Source organism: Hydractinia symbiolongicarpus, chromosome 5 (assembly GCF_029227915.1).
Source record: "Hydractinia symbiolongicarpus strain clone_291-10 chromosome 5, HSymV2.1, whole genome shotgun sequence".
NCBI classification, from domain to species: Eukaryota; Metazoa; Cnidaria; class Hydrozoa; order Anthoathecata; family Hydractiniidae; genus Hydractinia; species Hydractinia symbiolongicarpus.
Genome location: NC_079879.1, coordinates 12,190,006 through 12,211,875, shown reverse-complemented (window position 1 = coordinate 12,211,875; position 21,870 = coordinate 12,190,006). Strand labels below are relative to the sequence as shown.

The 21,870-nt window shown below is 32.7% G+C and overlaps 3 protein-coding genes across 13 annotated transcripts in view; 2 read left to right on the top strand and 1 right to left on the bottom strand.

Annotated features, from left to right (window-relative positions):
* Nucleotides 1–12,364, top strand: part of LOC130644805 (protein mono-ADP-ribosyltransferase PARP4-like) — a 45,812-nt gene extending 33,448 nt beyond the window's left edge. For 3 of the 8 annotated variants that reach the window (XM_057450550.1, XM_057450552.1, XM_057450547.1), the window contains 9 exons: nucleotides 198–608; nucleotides 4,098–4,121; nucleotides 4,199–4,269; nucleotides 6,400–6,415; nucleotides 7,174–7,236; nucleotides 7,614–7,744; nucleotides 9,319–9,409; nucleotides 10,201–11,793; nucleotides 12,007–12,364. In XM_057450550.1, coding sequence (XP_057306533.1) covers nucleotides 198–608; nucleotides 4,098–4,121; nucleotides 4,199–4,269; nucleotides 6,400–6,415; nucleotides 7,174–7,236; nucleotides 7,614–7,744; nucleotides 9,319–9,409; nucleotides 10,201–10,526 — 1,133 coding nt within the window. In that variant the 3' untranslated portion in view covers nucleotides 10,527–11,793; nucleotides 12,007–12,364. Of the gene's footprint in view, nucleotides 1–197; nucleotides 609–4,097; nucleotides 4,122–4,198; nucleotides 4,270–6,399; nucleotides 6,416–7,173; nucleotides 7,237–7,613; nucleotides 7,745–9,318; nucleotides 9,410–10,200 lie in introns of all 8 variants that reach the window. The other 5 variants (XM_057450549.1, XM_057450553.1, XM_057450551.1 and 2 more) reach the window with 5 other exon arrangements.
* Nucleotides 12,365–13,635: 1,271 nt separating this feature from the next.
* Nucleotides 13,636–18,006, top strand: LOC130644808 (coadhesin-like). Its single transcript, XM_057450558.1, has 8 exons — nucleotides 13,636–13,803; nucleotides 14,213–14,390; nucleotides 14,837–15,054; nucleotides 15,593–15,784; nucleotides 16,163–16,411; nucleotides 16,574–16,734; nucleotides 17,215–17,374; nucleotides 17,868–18,006. Exons 1-8 carry the CDS (start codon nucleotides 13,755–13,757, stop codon nucleotides 17,885–17,887), a joined length of 1,227 nt encoding a protein of 408 aa, XP_057306541.1. The 5' UTR covers nucleotides 13,636–13,754; the 3' UTR covers nucleotides 17,888–18,006.
* Nucleotides 18,007–19,603: 1,597 nt separating this feature from the next.
* Nucleotides 19,604–21,870, bottom strand: part of LOC130644804 (protein mono-ADP-ribosyltransferase PARP4-like) — a 55,105-nt gene continuing 52,838 nt past the window's right edge. For 2 of the 4 annotated variants that reach the window (XM_057450540.1, XM_057450543.1), the window contains 2 exons: nucleotides 21,709–21,799; nucleotides 19,604–21,126 (listed from right to left, as the gene is read on the bottom strand). In XM_057450540.1, the coding sequence (XP_057306523.1) occupies nucleotides 20,798–21,126; nucleotides 21,709–21,799 (420 nt within the window). In that variant the 3' untranslated portion in view covers nucleotides 19,604–20,797. The remainder of the gene's footprint in view (nucleotides 21,127–21,708; nucleotides 21,800–21,870) is intronic. The other 2 variants (XM_057450541.1, XM_057450544.1) reach the window with 1 other exon arrangement.

The window sequence follows — 21,870 nt, the reverse complement described above, 5'->3', positions numbered from 1 at the left end:
ACACAGTGTTATGTTTAAAGCCCAGCATCTTAAAAGTATATTCAGTAATTATTATGGAGGCTTGTATACAGTGTAAACAGTGTATAACCAGTGTGATTCTTAGTACTTATTTGTCAAGTGTGGTTTAAATACGTTTTTGAAGTAAAAAAATCTTTTTTGATACTATTTCATTTAAAATCGTTTTATTTTACCTAAAGGTGATGGTGATCTTCTACCTGAACTTACACTTTATGCAGCTAGATTCCCTTCACCACCACCTCCTAGAGCTAATTTAACTCCACCACCACCACCTCCTAGAGCTAGGTTACCTCCTCTACCACCACCTCCTGGAGCTGGATTACCTCCACCACCACTACCTCCTAGAGCTGGATTACCTCCACCACCACCACCTCCTGGAGCTGGATTACCTCCACCACCACCACCTCCTGGAGCTGGATTGCCTCCACCACCATCACCTCCTCCTCCTGGAGCTGGATTACCTCCACCACCACTACCTCCTAGAGCTGGATTACCTCCACCACCACCACCTCCTGGAGCTGGATTACTTCCATCACCACCACTTCCTGAGACAGTATTACCTCCACCACCACCACCTCCACCTCCAAAAGGTAGTAGGATATTATTTTGTAAAATTCAACGGGACAGTGTTACTTGTATTGAACATTGTAAGAAATTCACCTCGTTTACAGACAGTTTCTCAGTTAACACTCATCAGTTTTAGGTAATGAAAGTTAGATTTATCTGCAGCGTTATAATCTTACGCAAAAATTGATGTGCCTCATTTTTGGTTAATAAATTTTTCATAGTTAATTTAAATACTCATACCCGTACTTAGAAAATATATAATTAAAACCTTGAAGTTAACTGTAACCTATTGTATGAAGAACAATGTGTCAGTTGATAAGGTTCAAATTTATTTGACCAATCAAACCAAAGAAAACACATACCTAGTAACAAAATATTTTCACATTGTTGTTTTGACAGAAAATACTGCTTTTTGTACCAAAAGGTATAAGGAATGTCGCAAGAATAATCTTTTTTTACTATGAAAAGGGAGGTTGAGATCAACGAGAAATTTTTTTGTTGTAGCTATCACTGCATCATATTTTCTTTGGGCCAATGTGTTCTGGAAGGTCCTAATTTATGTATTTTGTATGTATTTTGATTCTGAAGTGGAGGACATATACCTAGTGTTTCAATATGGGGAGAGAAATAGTTTTATATCAGACCACTCTAAAAAATCTTTACAGAAGTTGTTAAAATATTACTGCCACAGTTGCAAAGAACAACAAGAAGGCAAAATAGGTAGCTAGCAGCCATTAGCAAGGAAGCCCCTGTCAAGAAAAAGCGTTGCTAATAACAATGGTCCTTGTTGTAAAATTACATCCAAAATCTTTTAAATATATGGAGTTAAAACCAGTTTTAAAAACTCTTGTATACAACAAAAAACAAACAAGGAGAATTGATAATTGGTTAAATTTTTAACTTCCACGAATATCTATATACTATTCGTCAGCCTGTGGAAAAATTTACAGGATTACCAGTACTCAGAGATATCCTGCTTAGTGAATTCTTGTTTGTCTGGGATTATATGAAGGAATTGTCATATATTAATTCCCTAGTGTGAGTGAGTATGGTTGTCCAAGGCACAAAATCCCCGTCACATTGCTCCCTCAAAGCGGGGCTTGGCACTTAATTTTAGCAAAGTTGAAGTTTGGTCAGTACTTAATAAAACACATATACATTTTAGCTTTGTAGGCGCGGCTATTTAAAATATAAGTATCCATATAGCAATATACCTATATATAGGCATATATATATAGCTGATATCGTTTTTAAAAATACACAGGCTTTTTATATAAAGGTTTTTTTAATAATTTGTAAATTTGTTGCCGATAAATTTGAAAAAATTATTTTTTAGTGCGTTTTTCGTTGTTCTTTTTGCATTTTTTTACTCATTCCTTCAAAATAATTTTTTATAAAAACATTACAAGAGCGTGCATACAAACATACACTAAAACACAAGTTGTGTTTTTGTGCTTTTTCAGCGTTGATGATGCAGAAAGGAGGCAGTATAAAATCCAACAACTAGCTAGGAAGTAGAAAAGTCTACACTTTATATTTAGTTTACTGGTTATCTGTTTACTAACTTTTACTAACTTTACTTTAAAGTTAACTTTAAAGTAAAGATCGAGTATACCCAGTTAGCTAGCAAACTATTTATCAGGGTGGCCACGCCTTCTTTAAAATCTTCTTTTTTAAAAAGCCATAAAGTCCTCTATTGTCCTCTAAAAAGTTGAAAATATGACTAAATCTCCTCCTAAACATCTCTATTTTTTCAGGTACACTGATAATAGTTCGATAGTTTCACTATTACGTTACAGAGATTTTCTTGTTAGGAAAACGTCCCTCATCAAAAGCTTTATTTTAATTTTTTTTTTTTTTTTAATTCTTAGCATGAGAAAGTGACAGACCTCTAAATTTAGCACAAAACCCTTTAAAATCCTCTTCTCCTTGAAACAATTTTTGTTGTCACTCTGTTTATGTTGTTATTCCTCTTTTTAGCTATTTTTATTATTTAAAATTTTATTTTTTTATTTGAAATTTGTTTTTTCGTTTTTGTTTGCATTTTACACTGCCATTTTTCTTAACGACGGGCAATACCGCTCCATATTGACCCGTCTTCAAGAGTGCTAAGCCAATCAGAATGCCTGAAAACCCGTTTTGGCTAAATCCAGATTGTTAAAATAACTGATCTTTTTTTTATTTAGAATTGACTCCTCGCAACTATCATTTTTGACATTTTTGATCAAACTTCACTTAAAAAAATAAGGAAATAATTGAAATTTGCAAATTTTTATTTTGTTTTTTTTTAACCAATTAATTTTTATATTTTGTTCAAACGTTTTGTCAGAACAAATCAAAATAATTTAATTTCACGGATTAAGGTTTTTTTCAGTAAGAAAAATATATTAAAAGAAATGATTTTTTTGTTTTAGATGATATAATTGAAAGTTTTTTTTTTCATTTTATGTTGCACCTTTTTGAGAAAAAACCATATGCAATATAACGAAAAAACTATTTTTGTAAAATTAGTATATGTAATCCCACTTTTATGAGTGCAATTAAAAATAATCGAACGAGTATTTTTTTTTTTGCTTTTAATTTTCCGAGTCCGTTAGGACGAGGATAAATTTAAAAAGCAAAAAAATTACAAGTTCGATTATTTCCAATTGCACGAACAAACGTTCGATTACGAGCTAATCACACAATGAACTTTTTTTGTTAGAGTAGCACAGGAAGTCAATTTCAATGTTTTGATTTTTTTATTACCCGATTTATAATTAGTTGGATTCATTGTGGAGATATCTTTTTTTTGACTTATCATAAAACGCGAGAAAATAAATATTTAAATTATCGACGCTCCTTAAAGAGTGCAGTTAAGATTCTAGAGTGCAATTAAGAAATATTTGCACTCCGCACAGTGCAATTCGATATAATTTGCACTGTAGAGGAAGCGCTAAACAAGAAAAAATAGGTCATCATTGATTAGATTTTCTAAGTTCTGCTATTCATAATTTGTACAAACTCTTATGGGGGTGGACTGCACGCTAGATACTGAAACGTCTAAATTTGGTGCGCGTTCCAAATGGTGTTTTTTGACATTTTGTGTAAAATTTTATGAATACCGAAAGAACTGATTTTTGTTGTTTTAGATGTTAGATCGAAAACTTTTTTTAAAACATTTCCTGCACTTTTGTGAGGGAAACTAGGTTATTTATTATTCATAAAACTAGTCGACAGTGCCATTGGAAAAATCCACTGAGGCAAGATAAAGGAAGCGTCATTTGAATTTTGATGATGTCAGAAACCCATCTGCAAAAAAAATTAGAACCTGTTTTTTACTTTGCCTCAATTGTGTAGAGCTTAATGCGCTGATCAAGAAAATGTACACGATCATGTGCTTTTGATGAGCGGTTAATGAGATATAAGGGTTTAAAAACTTTGCTGATGTCAGCAAAGTCCTTAATAAAAGTACAAAAAAATCAAGGGTACATGGTTTGATGTGTACGTCTGACATTCTATTTTCTTTTCAGATTCACCAGCAATCATGGACGAAGGTAAATAACCTATTAGTTGTCTACGTTGTTTTTATATCTAACAGATCTTGTGAGCTCTTTTTTAATTTTTTTTTTAGTGGTAGTACAGGAACAGACATTGTTGAAGAAAAAGAAGAAGTGTGCTCTGAAGTCAGTACCTGTATTTGGTTAGTTGTATTGCTCTTTTACAAATGCTTGTGCTAGTATAAACTTAAAGACATTGATGTATCTACAACATTTGCACATGTTGAACTGTGTCTATGTGACAAGTTACCTTTGTATATTCTTTGTTGCAGCCGTGTTTATTTGTATTCTTACAAATTACAAAACTTTAAATTCAGATATTGGAATAGCATTTTTCAATATAAAAGATGCGTGTTCTTCAGATCATGTTTCAGTTGAATTTAAGAAAAAGGAAGTTGCAAGTTTTAATTATTTTTTGTCACTGAACCAGACAAACCTATATAGTTTAACTGTTTTACATTTATATCCGATTCAGTTGTATAAGTGAGCCTTTTTTGACCTAGCTGGTCCAGGTGAGATTCTATAAAATCACCTGTGTCTGTTCGTTCGTTACCGGCTCAGTTTTTTTAGAAAAAATCTTATCGGCTCAAAAACGTCGAATTATGCGCAAAATAGGCTAAACGGTCCAAAAATACGGTCTTACGACATTTCTTAGGATTGGATTATTAGTTTTCTCTAATGTTTTGCACAATTACCGGGAACAATAGACTCACGCATGTGACGAAATCGGTTTTCTAAAAAAAAAATCTTGCCCAATAATGGCGGATTTGTGGGCAAAATGAGTCAAGCAACTCAAAAGAACGGATTTTCGAACTTTTCTGTGGATTGATTTAATAGTTTTTTGATGTTTTACATCCAGGTAATCCCATTGAAGTTTCGCTTGTTTATTGTTGTTTTGATGTTGTTGGGTTTGTTGTTTTGTAGAAGGAGTAAAAATTTTATCAACTAAAGTTTTTTATCAAAATAAGCCTTTTCATTTGGAACGCTAGAACTTTGATGTTTTAAAACTTGTATGTTTTAGCATAGCATTTCACACCATCTTAGTAATTTAATGACATCGTCAAAAAACTATATTCTATATTTTTTTCTGAGCAGCGTTTTAAACATACACAATAGAATCAATGTGCAAACATATTTTTAAAAAATTGTATAAGATGATCGTTGCTGATTTTATTAAAAAAAGGATTCCTGCTTTAAAAATGATATTTTTATATGTTGTGAAAAATAAAAAATTGTTTTTTTAAATCCTTTGTTGTTCTCAAGTAATTCAAGAAATTTAAATATTTATAATCCGGAACTTATGTCATGTAAATTTTTAAAAAATGCTGACGTTACATTTCTGCCTGTAGTTAAAGATGCAATCATTCTTAAACTATCATCAAGAGCTTCAGTTAACACTGCGTAAAAGTTTTAATATTAAGTAAATTTGCAAGATATCTCAAGTAATAATTTAAGCTTACTACCTTATGACATTATCAATGATAATGTCATAAGGTCACATAGAAATCTTTGAAGCTGAATATTTTAAGAACGAAAATAAAATTTTTTTATAAACTTGATAAAGAATATTTTATCCTCTTTAACATCAAAATTATTTTTTTCATTGCAGAAATCCCTTTGAAAATCCAATTGTTCCTTTGCTTAAGTTGATTTTTCCACAGTCAGCAAGCATACGATGTTTTGATAAGAACGTAACTATACGATGGTAAGAATGGAAAACATTTTAAAAATAGGGGATGAGGGGTGTTTGGTAATTTCGTGAGACCATTCCAAAATGATTCGCATTCAAATGACCCCACTTTTTTATTTCTTTATTTGTTGGTCTTTCGCTCGATCGGTTGGTATTTGTAGGAAAAGATAAAACGAGAGATTCCAAGCTCTTATTTATACACTTCAACGCTGTCATAAGCCTTATTATTTTCGATTTTGTGAAGCTTTTTCCTATTTATTTGTGGTGTATTCATGTTTGCAAAACAAGCACGTGTAATTTTTTAATAGAAGCTCTGTAAAGAGAACGCAAAAAGGACCTGAAAACTAAGAAGTTGGCTGTTAATAAAAAAATTCTGTGTAGCAGTTTGAACTAAACATGACGTATTTTTACTCTAATCATGTGAATCAAAATGTAATTTGAAAAATGTTGAATCTCAACTGTAATGAAAGAACATTAAGTGATGGAATTTAGATATGCATATATAAAATGTACCATTATAAACTTCGAAAAATTTATGTATGTAATTTACAACAAAAACGTTTAATTGCTTTTGTTTTTTTAAGTAAGCTTCAAAGGAAATGTAAGTGTTTTAACCGAGTTATTTCTTTCTTTTTTTTTCTTAAGGAGGTAGGGGAGGGCGTGGTTAAGAAACATATATGTATTTACTTTGTAAACATATACAAGATGTATGACCGAATAATATAATATCACTAATCAACAAAAAACTTTCATGTCGACTGACAATGCTCTTTCACCACATATAGTTTGTCTCTTTTCGAGTTATCTTGGTGTACACATCGATTAGCGTTTGGGTTTAAGAACCTCGTTTCTGAATATTCCGTTTAACAAACACCCTCTAAAACAGAGCACTGAAATCAGTTCTGACTGAACAAGAGGTGTAAATTTTGTCAATTCCCGTATTTAAAAGTTTTCAGGTTTCTTAAACAATTATTGATTTTGATTTTAAGCTTAGAACCTCGTGTTATTGAAAACATTTTGTTATCACGATTTATTTTCCATCGATTCTCAATTACAAATTTGTAAGACATTTTTTTGCTTGTACTGTGGTATGAGGGAGCAAGAGATAAATTAAAACACTGTTATGGTAACAATGTTTTGTCCCAATTAACCGTTTACCGATTTTGATTTGGGGTGAGGAATAGGATCACCCAGCCTAAATCCCTCATTTTCAGTTTTAAAAATATTTTTTTCATAGTTCATAGAAAGAAGGGTTTTGGCTTTGAGGATTTGTTTTGGAACAGAAATGGCCAATAATATATAAAAGTTGCTGCGACTTCTATTTTATTATGTTTGTTGGTTTTAAATTTGTTAATTTAGGTTTATCTGAAATTGAAATGCAAGAACGAATATTGGGCAAGAAAAACCAGAATTTTTTTTCAGGTACTTATATTTTCTGAAAGTTTAAGTAGAGAGGAAACGTTACTCTAGAGGATTATAAAATGGAAATATTGTGTTTCCTACTTAAGTAGCGTTGGCGATGGTGGTGGTAATTGAACCTATTTCATCTACCATTTTCCCCTTAGTCCCATCTGTGTTTCTCTTGGCAACATTTATTTTTATCTTTATTCGTATCTAATACCTAAGAATTTATCAGCAGTCCTATTTTTTGCATATTTATATAAATTTTATTTACGAGTTACTGCAGTTCCTGTATTCCTTTATCAATTCCTTGTTTTGCAATCCCGCCAATACAAAAGTTTCTGTTAAGTAGGCTTTTATTCGTACGCCTGGAATTAATTTTATTTTGATTCGTCTAGTACTTTCGGATTTCCTACATGGTATAAACTTCAACAGGCCATATGTGGATTTGCATGATATGGTTTTCACTTATTCTAAAGATGATCTGTGTTATGAATACATGAAGTCTGTGGCTAAAAAACAGGAAAAGGTACCTAGCTATGTTTTAATGTTGGATGTTTGTTTGTTTGGGTGTGTATTTATTTGTGTTTGTTTGTTTGTTTTTTACGTTTGATTCCCTTTAAGTTTCAAGGACATTCGCGGGGATTTAATACACAATTCTAATATATTTTCGAATTTGATGGAAAGAGAACAGTAAAACAATTTTAGTTAGAGAAGAAGGGAATTCTGTATAGCAGATAAATAGCATAAAGAAGATCTTTAGTGTCTTTATCACGGTCGATTTGATTAGAACCACAAAACTTTACCCCTTTTAATAGGGGGATTAGGATTCAACAATCGAATTAACTATCGAAGGGGCAAAATAATTTTGAAAAAAATTAACCAAGTGAGTAAAGTAGGTAAAATGTCCTACTGTCTGAATAATGGTTGAAATTGTTAAAAAGTTTTTCTTTGATTAGATATCCTTATGCCTATTTTTGGCATTTTGAATGTGTATGTTTGATGTGAAATTTGATAATATTTTTCTATTTTCTCCCTAATAACTCCCTAAAAACCCCCCTAATCTTTTTTTTTACTGTGATGGGTTTTTGATAACATCAGTAAAAACCTGTACATATACAAAAAAATGCCAGATCTTAAAAAAATATCAATTTTGGATAAATTTAAGATTAAAAGTCAGGTTGGCTCAAATAATTTTGACGCATATTTTGACGCAAAAAAAAACTGGCTCAACCGCGTTAATTAAATACCCTTTTCAAAATAATTTCATTTTTATTGAACCGCGTTAATTTCATGACCGTTAATTTAATTCGTGTTAATCTTTGACTCGTTAATTTCACGGAATAAGGTAGTCAAATCTATGGTGAAGGTAAAAGGTGGAAAATAGGCAACTTTCTCAATATTTTAAAATTTAAAGCCACCTTGGTGTAAACCTAAATTGAGTAATTGGTTTTATACAATTGGCATGTTTTCTCACTTTACATATCTTAGATGAATTTTATTTTTTTCTAAATTTCAAACCCAATACAGTAAAAAAAATACCTCCACCACTTGGCTATTTTTCGTCTAATTTACAGACAGAATTTAACAAAAAAAACTAAAAGTATTATATCTGTAAATATTTTATGGAAAACGTTTAATTTTAGTAAATTCATGGTCTTTGAAACATATTAGAAGGAAAATTAATTTTCCCTTTTATTGTTCACTTTTAACCCGCTGGCTCCCCTAAGATATGCATTTATGTTTGCATAGGTAAAAATGTCAGAGATTTTACAGGTTCTATCGCGTCTTAAATGCAGGGGAGATAAGGAATATCAGGGAAAAAATCTGTAAAGTTAGGGAAAATAGTATCTTTCAAGGTCTACTGGTCAAGGAAATAGTGCCCTTTGTATGTAAAACTAGTTGGTGGCCCGTGGAAAACCAACGGCTTCGCCCGTTCTTTTTTTCCATTGTGTGCCTCCCACTACTTGCGGTACCATTTTTCCTGACAGACAGACAGACAGACGTATACGGGTATTATAATATAAATAGATGGCCAGGGAAGTCAGCGAACTATTTTCTAGTAACTGCTATGAACCGTGATGTTGATAATTTCTCGTTTAGAATGGCTCTTGGCAAACTTCCAATGTACTAACTGAAGATGAAACAATCCGCTTTAAAAAGTTATGTTCTCAAATAGGACTACCCTACGCAGGTACTATTTTGATATTCTTTGCACGAAAATATGTTCGATTTGGTCAAAAAAAAATTTTTTGACGGAATTTAATTTTCGCAAAATAAAAAATACTTTCTTAGACAAAGATTTCGGACTTCTAAATGCCAATCGAAAAGGGTGAATTGTAATTTGTGGCTCTACGTAAAACATAAGTAGGCTAGGGGCTGAGGAGCTGCGGAACGGCTATAATAAGAAACATCGTCTAGCAAAATAAAGAGTAATGGCTTTTATCGAATTTGTGTAGAAAGGAAACATTTCTATATTACGCGAACAATTAATAAGAACTGAGAAAAGTTAAATCTAACATTTATCTGGTCTTTGAATGGTTACACGGAAAGAAATGGAGGACTGAAAAACGACCAGAAAAAATTAAAACCCAACCAACTGCGCATGTAAAAAAATACGAAATAATTTGAAAAATTGTCCCAGCCAGGACGACATTCCGACGAAGTCCTGAACTGTGTTCCACAGTTTAAAGAAGTACTAGATGTGACGTCATTATCATATTAGGAGTGCTTTTTATGTTTACTGTTCAATTTTTTTGTTGCAAATAGAGATTTTTCTTTTGGGACCAATTCTATTAAAATGATAGCAGGTGCAAGAACATAATTTTTATTATCATAATGTTCTATTATTAGTCATCAACAGAAAATTTATTTTTGAACAAATTTTGATTAAAAACGTTATCAGGTGTCAAAGAATTATAAATTTTATCCCATCGCGTCGATTATTACCTTCGGGATATCTCACTGTTTTCACTTCTTTTTCAGACTCGAAATTTATTACAGAAGTGGAGGACTACATATTAACCATCATTATATGCATTCTTCTTAAAGGCATGATTTGCAGCATGGACAGAAGTGCTGCAAGTTCACACTTACAATATCCTTGGTCACACCCACTCTACATTCGACAAGCCAGTCAACTGTCTTTGCCTATAAAATTCTTAAACATAAAGAAGATTTTTCTATCTGCTATGCAATTTATTTTACAAGCAGATAAGAAGTTTCCTTCGATGTACACAAGCTGTCATATGGGGTATAGTTTTGATGAGATGGTGTTGGAAATTTATCGCAAATCTGTTACAATTCCTTGATTTTAATGACTTTCAATAAAAAAAATTAATAATGAACGCGTTTGTTAAACATTTTTTTTTTAAATCTATTTTTTCTATTTTTTTACTTACAAGTTTACTATAATTACCCCAATTATTTCCTTTTTTGTGATCTGGTGCCACACGTGATAGTGCCAGACCTTTTTAAACGATTTAAACATTTTATATTTAAATAATTTGTCTTTTTAGAGGTGGTTGACATGAAGGTGAGCCGGCTTGGTTTACTTCTTAAGCCAAATTTTGGTTTCACTGATTGGTTCAAAAGATAATTATTCTTGATTATTCTTTTGTTTGTTTAATTTTTGAAACGCCTACTACAAAAAAAAGTTGAATTAAACTAAACCTTCTTTCATATCAATCAATAGATCAAGCTTGTCAAATCAACTGATTTCGGTGCGACACGCTTATCATTTTTGAGTGAGAATCCGGCTTTATTCTCTTGGTAGAACGCTAATGTAAGTGATCAAAAAAAATTCACGCGTAAAACTTCATAGTAGTTATTCATAAAGTAACATTTTTTTTCAATATTTAGTTTTTAAGAGATTTTTAAAAACAGAAATATCACAGGCGTCAAATGCACACAGTGTTTCATGAATTCAGCTCCAAGCTCCGCATTCTCTTTCCATGTATTATAATTGATTTTTTTGTAGTTTTATTGTTGTCATGTGACGTTTTGAAGCATGTTTTGTTACTATCTCATTTTGTATGAAATTTTGTATCTAGCTTTGTTGATAAATTAATTGCACCTTGTATATGCGCTTTATTATAAATTACGAATAATTAGAATAAAAACCCTAAAAACAGAAATATTAGAGTTTCTTTTTTGTTGGTTTTTTTTTTATCATGAAAAAGTATAATATTAAATACAGGATTTTACAACTATGTACGAAATTTTGGGGTAGCGTTTGTTTGTTTTTTAATTATCTTTTTTTACTTCACTCGCTTAAACTGCATTCAAAGTACCTATAAAATATACTTTTTGTATTCTTAACTCAACGTTCATTCTTACACCACCACATCATGTATCGACAAAGATGACTGCACTTTTTTTAGATTAAATGAGTTCCCTAGCACCTTGTAGTTAGCAAGCGGCAGCTATTCCGTTGCATATAAAGTCACCACCCATTTATAAGGCCATGGCCTTTATCAGTTGACAACCAATGTATTACCTGAACGTCACACAACTTACCTGGAGGAAGACATGCTGGGAATCTTTACTTATTCGTTCATTTTATTACTTATCTTCAAGGTTTGTTCCTTTTATTTTGACGAAGAAAGAAATGAAAGTCCATTAGTAGTACAAGGTTCATTGTGAAAGCAAAATTGTCAATATTTTCTAAATCTTCAATTCACATAATATGCACTAAAATCTTATAACGCCATAACAATGTAAAATACATTATTAAAAAACACTCAAAAAAAGTAGAGCAGGTTAACTTGTTATAAAATTTTTATTCTTTAGGTAGCATTCCAAAAAAAAATATATTGTCGTATGATGTTGTTGGCTATCATGTACCCCCAGTGGTTTGCTCTTGCCACCAACATGTTGATAAAGAAAAAAATTATTTCAAAATGTTAGCACACGATGTTGGCGAGGTTTACAATTCGGCACGGCTTTCTATGACCATCGACATATTGGGCAACATTTTCGTTTTTAAACGCCTATTTCAAATGTTTCAACGGAATAAACGAACACGTTTAATCTCTTATAATAACATGGAAACTATGTGTCTCTCTGTCTATGACGGGCAAAGTAGATGTGTTCATTTTTCTTTGATGTAATTAAAAACTTGTTTGTTAATTCTTATTTCTTAACTGGCCAGACGTTACAGCACGTTGTCAATGCATTTAGTGTGATGCCTCATCAAATAAGATCAGTGAAGCCATTGCATTGCATTTTAAGTTTAAGGCTAAATAACTTTGGAGCGGATGGGATAACTAAGGTTATCTCCTGCGTGGGTAACTAGAGGTCACCTGGGGCTAAAGTAGGACTAACTTCCGAAAGCTGAATCAACCCATCCGATTCCGATTTTGAAATCCTTATTTCTCCTTAATTGTTCGTTGAAAGTATACGAAAGTATACGAATTTTTGATCAGCGCTGAAAGCTCTTCACAAGGTAACGGGCAAACAATTTTTTTTAAAAAAAAAAATTGTATAGGCATCAAAATTCCTAAAACAACCAATATTTTTGCACTGTTTTCCTCCCTAAGTGGGTTTTCCACAGAGTGATCGGCTAGTCTGTTATAATAATCGGCTACTACCGTTTGCCTGTGACTTTAGCTCAGGGTTGACTTTAATATATTAGTTTGATTCATCAATACATAAAATGAAATTAGTGAAGCCATTCCAATGTACTTTTAAGTTTGATGCCAAATAACTTGGAAACAGGTGAAAATAATTGACGTCATCTTCCGCGTGGGTAACTAGGGGTCACTTGAGACCAAAATTAGACCAATTTCCAAACGCTTAGTCAACCCACCAGTCTCAAAACCAATAGTTTGATGACATCATCAAAAACATTTAAACCCCAGTATCTCTACAACCATTCGTCAGAAGCATCTGATTCTATACATTTTCTTGATCAGGGTTTCAAGCTTTACAAAATAGAAACATCGGGTAAACAAATTTCTGAAAAAAAGATTGTGTATTGACACAATTATGTTGGCGATTTTTTTAAACTCTTGTATCTCCTTAACAGTTCGTCGAAAGCATGATCCTATCCATCATCTTAATCAGAGTTACAAGTTCTCCACAATAAATGCAACGGGTTAATATCTCGAATAAAACACAATCAAATTCTCCCCTCTTCGCCGTACCCACTATTTGTTATTAGGTTATCTTAGGTAAATAATGATAACAAAATTAAAAATTGATTTCGATCGACCAGCTGCTTATAGTTAAAAAAAAGTATGAAGTAAGGAAGTATCTGTCTAAATAACATATTTTTTTCTGTTTCATGTTGAGCGCATGTAAACTAAAGAGTAACAGATTCTTTTTAAAAATTAAAATTAAAATTAATGAAATTAATTTTCAGTAAATAAATATAATTCACTTATTTTTTCTAACTTCGGAAATGCAACACTTTATCTGAAGAAATACGACCTAGAGATGTATTCAAAAGGGACTAATATGTACGGCAAACATCCACTAGAGATATTAGACAGCTTTTCAAATTCAAATCCCATTTTCTAACTGGAGCTCATAGAGGCATGAATAAACCGCTTGGAATCGTGATTTTTTTTCTCTGTGGATTGGCGGGTAAGATTTCGTCAATTTTATTATTTTACGCTACACGTTTGTACACCCCTGTAATGTATGCAATAAATTTTAATAATTTATCGTGATCAAAATTCAAAAAAAGAAACCTTGTCCGTTGGATTTTTTTGTTATTTTCCGACAACGTGACTGTATTGCTGCGTCCAAAAGAAACACACAAAAACGCCTAGAGGTATATTTCATATTCTTTTCCGCTATCTCATAATTACGTGTTTTATGACAACCACAGTTCAGGGGTTTTTATGTTTTCGACATCGGCAGGTCTATATAAAAAATGTTTAAAGTCAAGGAGACGAGATGGTAATTTATGACGTACAACACATCTTTGTTTGAATAATATGTTTCTCGGACAATAAAATAATGCTTGGATTAAGGACATGTATTATTTTAGCTGGTAGAGCACCACCAGAAAAATGTGAAAGAACATGGAAAAAAATTGGATGCTTTCATGACAGAATTATTCCTGATCGACCCTACCCCTACGAACTTGTTAATCACCGTGATCCGATAAATCCGAACTGGGATTCGCATTTACTTGATTGGAAGGAATGGTCTGCATCTCTGCATGCGTAGGTTAAATTGTTCTCGGCTTGGGATAATGGACAAATTTTCAACGTCAGATCATTCCTTAAACACCGGCTTTGTCACGTAAAATTAAATTTTTATAAAAAGCCTTCCTAGCCATCTTACAGTAAAATCATTGCTTCTTTATTTTATTCAGTAATTTTACATTGTGATTCTTTTTTGCTTTTTGAGACATGGCACACTTGGTATTAACCTTGTTCTCACTTCAATTTAGCCTTTATAGTGAGCGATGACAGCTCTAGTCAGCAAAAGTTACATTGTTAAACAATAATATTTTATTATGAAGTTTATAATAAACACAACTCTGTTCTTAACGTGACGCACCCATACTCGGGTTACCATTTTTGCTCACAGACATAATAAGGTATGGTTATTTTACTTGTTTGTAGTATTTATTAAAACATAACCAGCAACAGATTTTATTTACCAGGTTGGCCTGTAAATGCTACAGTTTGGCCAAGGAGAAAGGATTCAGGTATTTTGGATTGCAGTTTTATGGTGAATGTTGGTCTGGACCATCCGAAAGATATTTTCGTGACGGTCCGTCCACTAAGTGCATTGGGAATGACTTTAAATCCTGCAACAAATCAACTGATACTGAATGCGTTGGAGCACCTTTTACAAACTACATCTACGACACTCAATCAAGTATTGAACATATTTTTACTAAAACCAATTTATTTGTCTGTCCTTCAATCAACTGACTTATGGTAGCCTTGCTTTCAAGATTTTCTTGACCCAACCTCGTTATCAGCCTAACCCTGTTACCAGAACCTGTCGTCTTTTTATTAAACAAGACAGTGGGCTTCATTACACAACTAGGGGTTAAATGGCTGTTCACTCGTCGTTAATAATTCCAGTATAAACCTCTCTTTCGACTTTTTGAACTCTCCAGTGGTTTATATTGAGCCTTATATTCTACCTCATTAATCCATTCCCTTTAATCTCATTCTGTGTCATTTCGCGAATCAACTCCTTAGCAATTTTTATTTGAAAAATCCATTTGATCTTATGACATGTTGATAGTGTAAGGCATGTGCAATTTTTTTTTCTTATACAAATTGTTTGAAGCAAATTGAATTTGAAATTTTTAACGCAAGCACTGAGCGCTAAAATCGTAAATGAGTGGAACAGACTAGGGTCATAATAATCTGTCCATATGTGATGTAATAAAGTTTACTTTTAGCAAAAGAGAAACAAGCAGTACCAGGTGGCTGGAGTGAATGGTCAAGTTGGTCTGCTTGCAGTAGAAAATGTGGTGGAGGGTTAAAAGAGCGCATGCGCACTTGTACAAATCCGAAACCAACGTATGATGGATCGTATTGTGAAGGAGAGGGATCAGATAGCAGTGAATGTAATACTGAAAGATGTGAACCTGGTAAGTTTATTTGATAACAAAACAAAGTGCACACTCAGTAATGGGCTTGATGATAATCTTAAGGGATTAATTATTGCAAAGAGAAATTTTCGCGGTTCTTTTTTTCCAAAATGAAAAATACGAAACTCAATTTTACCATTGCTAGCTCTCATACATAAAATACGAAAATAATGCTAGCGATCGACAGCACTCTTCAGTGACAAGCATATCACAACAAATATTGCTTTTAAATGGGAGTTTTAACTGTACTAAGACTCTCTTTGCAGCACCTTCATTAATAACATTACCATTTGGAACTGAAGATGCTATCATGTGCAAAATATAATAATAGGAATAACAATTATCCTTTAGTTACAACATTAAAAAATTATCTTTTAGTTTGCCAGAAAAAATTAGAGATCGGTGTCATCACAGATGCTTCAACAAGCGTGACTTCTAAAAATTACAGAAAAGTCAAACAATTTGTTGTGGATTTGACCAAGGAATTCAAAGTTGGTCAGGATGGTGTTCATTTCGGCATGATTCATTTTTCGTGGGGAGCTCATCTTGATTTCACAATGAAAAATAGAGCATATTGGAATCCTTACGTGCTTGAACAGAAAATATTGTCCAGTAAATACTCGTACGGTAGGAGAACTTAAAAGCTTTAAATAGAATGTGAAGGTCCTTAGTCTCTTATATCAAAAAGTCCAGAACCACGCATTCAGGGTTGATGGTAAAGTAAGAAGAAAAGAGTGCTATGAATGAGATTCTGTCCTGCAAAAGCTCATTAAAAATTTACATTTTCAGGTGGTACCCGAACAGACAAAGCTTTGCTTATGGCAGAAAAAGAATTCTTTTGCGACACATGTGGAAACCGGGTGGGCGTTCCCAAAGTCTTGATTGTTATTACGGATGGCAAAAGCAGTAGCTCATCTGCTCCCATGACAATTGCAACACAAGGCCTAAAGGTAAATATTATGAACTTTGATCCTTTATAGTATGTGACGTATTTACTATTTTATGATATAAAAAATAATTTTAACGTATTTTTTACCGTTTCTGTTCTATTTTTCTGAATCTAGACAATCAAACCTTATTCTTAGGTTTTTGGTTCCGTCCCTATGTAAAAATGCTTAAGTATATTCTTGGCGAGGCATATTGAATCTAGGAGATAATACTCTTCCAAAAGCGTTTGTGTCTTCATGGTAGCATTTTATTCTAGGAAATTTTTTTGTTCCTATAAATGAAAAGGAATTTTGCATCTGTTGGATTGTTTTTTACCATATAAGAATCCTATTCCTTTGTTATTAATATTTTCCAATGTAAGAGGGGAAACATTGTCTATCTATAGATTTTCGATTTCGATTTTATCTTTACATTTTTCTTTAGAATGAAGTGAGATTAGTTTAAAGATTGATGTTTTTAATTCTTTGTATTATACTGTTCAGAATAACAAAGTCACCATCATTTCTATGGGAATTGGGCATAAGATTGACGAAGAGGAACTTGTAGAAATTGCAACAGACAAAGAACACGTGTTTGTGATTGATGACTTTAACCATTTGATTGATAAGCTGAATGCAGTGTTAAAGTTGTCATGCGAAGCAAGTAAGATATTATTCTATGATGGCGTCGCGAAGCAAGTTATTTTACTCCAGGACGAAATAGAAAACATTTAGTTGGGTTCAGAAAAATTGTACTCCACAATCGTTCGTTTTAGGAAGCAGCAAAGCACAAACCAAAACACCATTCGGCGAAATAAATGGGAACTTAATGTTTTCGAATAAGTCATGTTCCAATATTTCAGAAACAAAATTAAATGTTGTCCCTTCAATCCTTATAATATTTGTTTATTTTAATTTGTAATTGTGCCTGAAAGAGAACTCTCCGAAAATATTTTTCATTTTCGTAGCTACTACTTGCTATAATCCACGCGGCGGGGAGATAAGAGAATTTTTTGTGGATAAGGCGTGTGTAGTGGGTTAGTAAAGAGTGCTTACTGCGCCGGATAGCCAAAAGGACTTTTTGTGAATATGGCGTATGCAGTAATGTAGAAAAGAGTACCTCCTGACTTAAAAATACAAAATATATATCTTTTTAGATGCTTTGAGGGCAGCTTGAACGAGTGCAGTCAAGAAAGAAAATAAAAAAAACAAACGCTACTCCAAAATTTTGTACATAGTTGTAAAATCCTGTATTTAATATTTACTTTGTCATGATAAAAAAGGAACCCACAAAAACCTTTGATATTTCTGTTATGAGAGCTTTCATCCAGTCTCTATAATAATAGCCGTTGTCTGTCTGTCTCTGCATGGACCCCCCCCCGCTAAGTTAGAAAATGATGTTGCGGAAACACGAATGTCAAATGCGATATATTTTTATCCACTTTGCTGCGACGGGTAAATTGAAAGGACAGGCGACCCCGTGGATATATCCACGGGCTAACGACTAGTCTTATAATAACAGCTGTGTTTGTGAATTACATAGTGAATGTGTTCACTCTTTTACGTTTCGAAAATGTTGTGTCTACTCTGTCAACTTTATTGATGTTACGCCAGGACGTGAATTTATTATAACTGCCGTCAATAAACTGCCTATAATAATGGGCAACTTTCACTTGTCTCTCTGTCTGTGACATTTGCAACGAGGATGTTTTAAGGCCTTATTTGTTTGCCGGCAAAGTAGTTTTTTCTTGACATAAAACATCAGTTTGATGTTAATACCTTTATTATTAGTAAAATATCAATGAAAAGCGCTTATAAGTTCGAGGTTAAATAACTTAGAGGGTCGAAACAACTGACGTCATCCACCAATTCAGTAACTAGGGACCATCGGAGCATAAAATTAGGCAATTTTCGCAAAGCTGGGTCAACCCACCCGTTTTGGAACCGACCAGTTATTGACGCCATGAAAGAAACTTTGAACCTCAATATCCTTTTTTCCATTCATCGAAAAGGATACGATGCTATGCATTTCATTATTTAGTGTTTAGAGCTCTACAATCTTGGAAAAAATATTTAGACAGCTAATTTCTAAGTACGCCACCACAAGTAATTACGTAGGCTACTTCTCACACATTTTTAACTTGTCAATGTTCACAGTGGACTTAGAATCTTTAGGGGAATATGAAAGAGCGAATTGTGAATGGTAAATTAGATGCAAAATATCTTTTGATTTTGCGATTTTAAAATACTGAATGTAAGCACTTATCGGGTATTGAAAACAAGTCAATTATTTCGAACTAGTATTTAATCCACAAGATTCATTGTTTATTTTCGTCAAAACGTTTTGTCGTTAATTCCATTTCAAGCGGGAATAAATAAAACCAATATGTTTTTCATATAACAGCAGACAATAGACACGTGCTTAAGGGAATAATAAAAATAATTATCCGTGACGTTTGTGTAATAAAGCTTACATCATAACACCAAGGTTTTTATGAGGACAAATAAAGCAAATGAGCCGTGACTTTTTTAACACAAAAATTTAAATCAATTTGAAAAGACACACAAAAAGTGACATGTTACTGCGGCTACTCCTTTATAAAAAAAACACATCCACTTTGCGTGTTACAGACAGACAGACAGACACATTTAGCGTATTATTATATAGGTTCGTTCCAGTAATGAGTTTCTATAAAAAAAACAATGCATATGGTGTTCTCTGATTGGTTGAAATTTTTTTTAGCGAAATATTTTGCCGCTAAAAAGTAAAAACCGTTTCTATTTTTCGGCAAAGCGATTTTTTTAAAGCAAAATAAAAACAAAATAAAATTGCGCATGCTCAGATACATTTCGCTGTTCAATTATTTTCGTGAAACCCCCCCCCCCCCTTTAGGCTATTTGGTTGAGCAAATCGAATTAGAAAATAATTTTGTAATAAACTAGTTATATAATGAATATAAGTAAACTAATAGTGTAATAAAGCGCGTATTACAAAAGTAAAAATAGGGCAATAATAAAACATATTTATCACAACATCTAAAAAACAACAATAATAAAAGATAAAATTCATTTTTAATACATCCTTAAATCATACAGGAATAGGCCTAAAGCTAGGGCAAAGACTCATTTTCATTTGACGGCATTTTTCGCTATATTTTAAAAGGTTTTTTGTTGACGTGTGGGCACTTGGATAAAGTCTCTTATTTTGTCAAAGTGCTCAGGCATTTACAAAAATAACCTTCTGCTACAGCGGACAATCCAGTCCAATTAAAAAGAGACTGGTAAAGGTGTAACAGAGTGCATTTAAAGCCTGTAAAAATCATTAACAAACTTAGCATCGAGAAGATGTTGTAAAATAAGTTTAATGCCCAGGCAAGTAGTATAAAATGAATGATAAAAACTCTATTATAAGTTGGAATTTGTGAGCGTCAAAGTGTTGGTGCTTCTACGCCCATATTGTTTTCATTACTTAGATTTGCGCCTCTAAGAGAGACATCACGCATGTGGTGTCTGACTAAGTACGCCCGGCAAATTCAAACCCGCTCACCTCCAAATAAATAACCCCTAACTTCCTAACTTATAAAAGAAAAAAATGGATTGGTCGTTTTTTGTACTAATTGCAAAAAATTTCAAATTATAAAAAATAACAATTGATTTTTTGTCTAATAGATGCGATAATGTTTTTGGCAGATCTTTTGCAGGGTTTCCATTCTTCTTTCAAAACAAAATTGAGAAGATTTGATGAGAAAAACTGGCACTTGTAAAAATGAAGGAACACACAGACTGGCATCTCAATATTTTCTTACAAAATGTAATTAAGAAACTTTGCTGCAATTACAAGACAACAGAAAAGTAATGTTTGCAGGCCACAACAACCACACATTTTGGTAATACAAAATAAATAATATAAAAACTAGCATATATATAAAAAAACAAATGTCAAAATTTCTTTGAGGAGATATGAGAAAACGTAAATTTCATAAAAAATTGAGGATATTTAAGAAAAATTGAGGAGACCTTTTGAATTTAAGGAGATTTGAGAAGTTGTAAGGTGGCATGGAAACCCTGTGTTGTTAGGTGCTTTAAATCAAGGAATTGCGACTGATCTGCGACAGATTTCCAACACCATCTCATCAAAACTATATCCCATATGACAATGTGTGTACATCAAAGGAAACTTTTTATCCCCTTGTAAAATAAATTGCATAGCAGATAGGAAAATCTGGTCGAGCTCATGTGTCAAAGGCGTAGGTAAAGACAGTTGACTGGCTTGTCGAATGTAGAATGGGTGTGACCAAGGATAACTTAAGTGAGAATTCCCCTCACTGGTATCCACGTTGAAACACATGATTTTAAGAAGAATGCATATAATGATGGTTAATATGTAGTCCTCCACTTCTGTAATAAATTTCGAGTCTGAAAAAGAAGTGAAAATAGCGATGCAATCCGAATCGAACGGGGAACAAAATTTATGGTTTTTTGACATCAATATTCTAATGTTTTGACACTTAATATCATTTTTGGTCAAAAGTTATACCAAACTGGAAAACCCCCATTCAAAACATTGTGCATTGAACATAAAAACACGTCAAACTTGACAATAACATCACACCTAGTACTTAGTTCAGCTTTTAATTTGGCCAGAAATTAAAACTCATCTTTTTTAACTGCTATCCAAGAATCCGAAGTCTAAGTAGGGGTCGCTTACTTTCGCTAAATAAGTTCCCTTGAAAACTGTTAATTTACAAAATCCATCCATGAGGACAATACAAAAAACAAATAAAGGAAAGACAGTGACATTTTTAATTTTGTGCCGTGTTTCTTTCCCATTTTAAAAATGTTTATTCTAAATCATTTGTCTAAAATTTCTCACACTTAGGCGAAATGGTTGAATAAGGAGGAGGATCAAAGTACAGGTGCACAAAAGGCGATTAGAAAACAACATTAACTATCTTTAAGATCTAAAAAATTTTCGTAAAAGAAATATTAAAATAGTACCTGCGCAGGGTAGTCCTATTTGAGAGCATATCTTTTTGAAGCGGATTGTTTCATCTTCAGATAGTACATTGGAGGTTTGCCAAGAACCATTCTAAACGATTAGTGGGTCACAAGAGACTAAAAATTTTAATTGTTACTTAAGAGGATGTAACTTCGCGGATT